Consider the following 3,386-nt stretch of genomic DNA (forward strand, 5'->3'; position numbering starts at 1 on the left):
ATCTTTACTTAATATCCTAATGATTTTTGGCATAAAAGAAAAATCTATGATTTTGACCCATACAATGTATTTTTGGCTATTGCTACAAATTTCCCCGTGCAACTTAAGACTGCTTTTGTGCTCCAGGGTCACATATATCTCCTTTATATAAAGCATTAAATTTATGCTTTTATTAGTAATAAAATAAAATAAAAAATCAATTTTATTATGTGTACGTGTAAATAAATGTAAACAATAAAGTCTATATGTAAATAAATAAAAACTATATGTGTACAATTATATGTATTTTAATATATTAAATATTAAAGTAGTTATTTAAAACCTTTATGAATTATAAAAAAACAAAAACAAAAATTTAAAAGTTCACAATCACGTTTTTAAAGAATGTTTAATATTGATAAATATAATAAATATTTCATACACCTTACTTAATAATAATGCCACAACAATAACAAATACGTTTCTGCATTGCATAACGTGAACTTGGAATAGAGGAATTTGACCGCCTCGCTCCACCCGGACCACGTGACAATCGTGTGTAACTCTCATGTCCCTGTTTCGGTTGCTAGGGGAGAGAGACGGTCCATGGCAACGCTTTACGCAAACTCCACACCGAGAGAGAGAGAGAAACGCGAGACGGCTTTAAACGCACAACGTTGGAAAGAAATACAGACATCGTGTCGGGCGCTTCTGGAAATTTCAAACTGACATCTCAGAGGATTTTTGTCTGATTTAGAACCACGCAACCCGGAGTTACAGTTTGGTATCATCGGTTCGGTTCACATTGCCGCCGGCCAGGTCAAAGCGAGAGACCGGGATCCACAGACCGGGCTGCCGGGACAAGAGCTGTGTGTGTCGGCAGAGAGACGCTCAGCACCAGCGTTCACACAATCAAACCTGACAGACTACTGAAACGCGCTGTGAAAGTTTGTGACTGTAATGTGAGTCAATTAATGCTTATTATACACTTTAAAAATGACTAAATAAATAACCAATGGACTATGAAAACGGTACGTAATTAATATGCAAATGTTGGCAGCTACATTGACACTCATCTGTTAACTGAGTTTACATTACAGAGACAAAATTAAGCTTTCTTCCTGTTACAGTTATACTTATTTTTACAACTACTACTATTACTACTACTATTATTATTATAATCTCTTCTATAGCATATAATTTTATAAAGAGTACACGAAGCAATCGACACAAACACCCAGAATGGCTCCTTGCTGGAATCGCTGCCTTGTTTACTGACGTTGGACCTCGTTGTACTCGGACTGTGGGGAAGCCGCCTGTAGTCAGAGCACCATGTGTCGCTGTGCTGGCTCTGTCACTGCCGGGTCAATCCTACTGAGTGAAACTGACACGGGGAGGGGGGGCCAGCCCCACAGACCACCTCACCCTCTTACCCCGTCCTGAAAGACACTCTCACGACACACACAGACAAGTGCCGGGCTAGCCGGCCGAGGGTATGGGCAACTCGTCCCGAAAAGAGGCCCAGGACGAAGGAGGAGAGGAAAAGGAGAAGAAGGTTAAAGAGAAGGGAGATGGAGAGGAGGAAGAGGAGGAAACGGCTGAAAAAGAAGACAACGAGGTCATGGAGGATGTGGAGCTGCCGGTCGGAGTTGACAAGCTTTTAGAGAGGGGAGATCCAGTGTTGGACCTGAGCTACTACAAATTCCGTCGCCTTCCTCGTCAAGTCCTGGATCTGGAGTACCTGGAGAAGCTCTACGTCTGTGGAAACCGTCTCCGCGACGTCCCTAAGGGTATCACGCGGCTGCAGGGTTTGCGTACCCTGGCGCTCGACTTCAATAAGCTTGATGACGTTCCTCTGTCGGTGTGCCAGCTGACTAATCTCACGTGTCTTTACCTGGGAAGCAACCGGCTGATGAGCCTCCCACCAGAAGTGAGGAACCTGCAGAACTTGCGTTGCCTCTGGGTGGAGAGCAACTACTTCCAGCGATTCCCCAAGCAGTTGTACGACCTTCCCAATTTACGCTCACTGCAGATTGGGGACAACCGTCTGCGCACGCTTCCCTCGGACCTATGGCGCATGGAGTCCCTGAGAGGACTCTGGCTGTATGGAAACCGCTTTCAGGAGTTTCCGCGAGTGCTCCTCAAGATGGAGCAGCTGGAGATTCTGGACATGGACCGCAATCGGATATCAGAGTTCCCAAACTTGCATCATCTACCCGCGCTGCGACTCCTCTCCTACGACCACAACCCTGTGAAGGAGCCACCGCGTGTAGGGGAGGAGGTGCTTGTAGTCGGGGAGGGAGCTGAGGAGGTGTTGCAGACCAGAGAGAGAAGGAGAGATGCAAAAGAACGAGCAGAGAAGGAAGCAGAGGAGGCAGCGGCGGCCACGGCAGCTAGTCCGGTCATTCATGGAATACTCAAGAAACTCCGAATGAACTCCGCCCTTAACCTGGCAGCTGCTAAGGAGAAGGAAACAAATGAGTCGGTTCCATCAACCCCAACTGGGGATGAGAACGGACCACAAAATAATGACGGAGGGGCAGAGTCTGAGAGACAAGGTGTGGCGTTTGAGGAGGCGGGGCTTGGTTATGACTACGGCGGTCTGGAGTATGAAAGGGAGGAGCTAATCTGCGAGGGGGAGGGGTATGAAGGCTACGAGAGGGTGGAGTTAGAGTATGAGAGCAAAGAAATGGACTATGAATATGAAGGGGAGGAGTGAGAATAACCTTGATCCTTGCACCTGTGGGTCATGGTAGTCTACTTATTTAATCTGAAGTGTGTAATATCTGCAAACAGAGTTGCAGTTTATTTTAGCAGCCAATTGTTTTAACCAACAGTCATTATTTTTGCAATTCTTTGGTGCGGACGCTACACACTTCCGTTTTAAGCATCTGAGGTGTTACTGCAAGGGTTGCAGGTTCAATCCCAAGGATGTGCCCCAAAAAATGTAACTTAAGTAACCCCAGGATACTTTATGGGGCAATGAAAGCGACTGCAAGTCACTCTAATAAAAAGCATCTGCTAACATTAATATTAAATTATGTCTGATTGGTTGGAAAGTTGAATGAAAGGTCAAGTTTAAAAACAATACCCAAAAATGAATATTCTGCTATTATTTGCTCACTCTCATGTTGTTCAAAATCTGTATGACTTTTTCTACTGTGAAACACAAAAATATATATTTTTTCTCCATTCAATGAAAGTAAATGGGGTCCGAAACTATATTGTTCCCTATTGATTTTAATTGTATAGACAAAAGAAAACACTGTAATGTTTTTTCAAAATATTTTCATTTACACTCTGCATAAAGGAATACAGGTTTGGAATGACTTTAGGGTGAGTAAATGATGGCTCAGGAAACATGAAAATCTGTAACACAACTTATAAAATACAGCTTAAGTATAAGT

The 3,386-nt window shown here is 43.7% G+C and overlaps 1 protein-coding gene across 1 annotated transcript; it reads left to right on the top strand.

Annotated features, from left to right (window-relative positions):
* The first annotated feature begins 551 nt into the window (after positions 1-551).
* On the top strand, positions 552-3,056 carry LOC107754340 (leucine-rich repeat-containing protein 10B-like). The gene is made up of 2 exons (XM_016570753.1): positions 552-941; positions 1,173-3,056. Exon 2 carries the CDS (start codon positions 1,475-1,477, stop codon positions 2,696-2,698), a length of 1,224 nt encoding a protein of 407 aa, XP_016426239.1. The 5' UTR covers positions 552-941; positions 1,173-1,474; the 3' UTR covers positions 2,699-3,056.
* Positions 3,057-3,386: the final 330 nt, after the last annotated feature.

This window comes from Sinocyclocheilus rhinocerous, unplaced genomic scaffold (assembly GCF_001515625.1).
Source record: "Sinocyclocheilus rhinocerous isolate Xijiao unplaced genomic scaffold, SAMN03320098_v1.1 scaffold561, whole genome shotgun sequence".
Classification (NCBI taxonomy): domain Eukaryota; kingdom Metazoa; phylum Chordata; class Actinopteri; order Cypriniformes; family Cyprinidae; genus Sinocyclocheilus; species Sinocyclocheilus rhinocerous.

Coding starts and splice junctions, on each gene's coding strand:
- LOC107754340 (XM_016570753.1), top strand. CDS start 1,475: ATGGGCAACTCGTCCCGAAAAGAGGCCCAGGACGAAGGAGGAGAGGAA.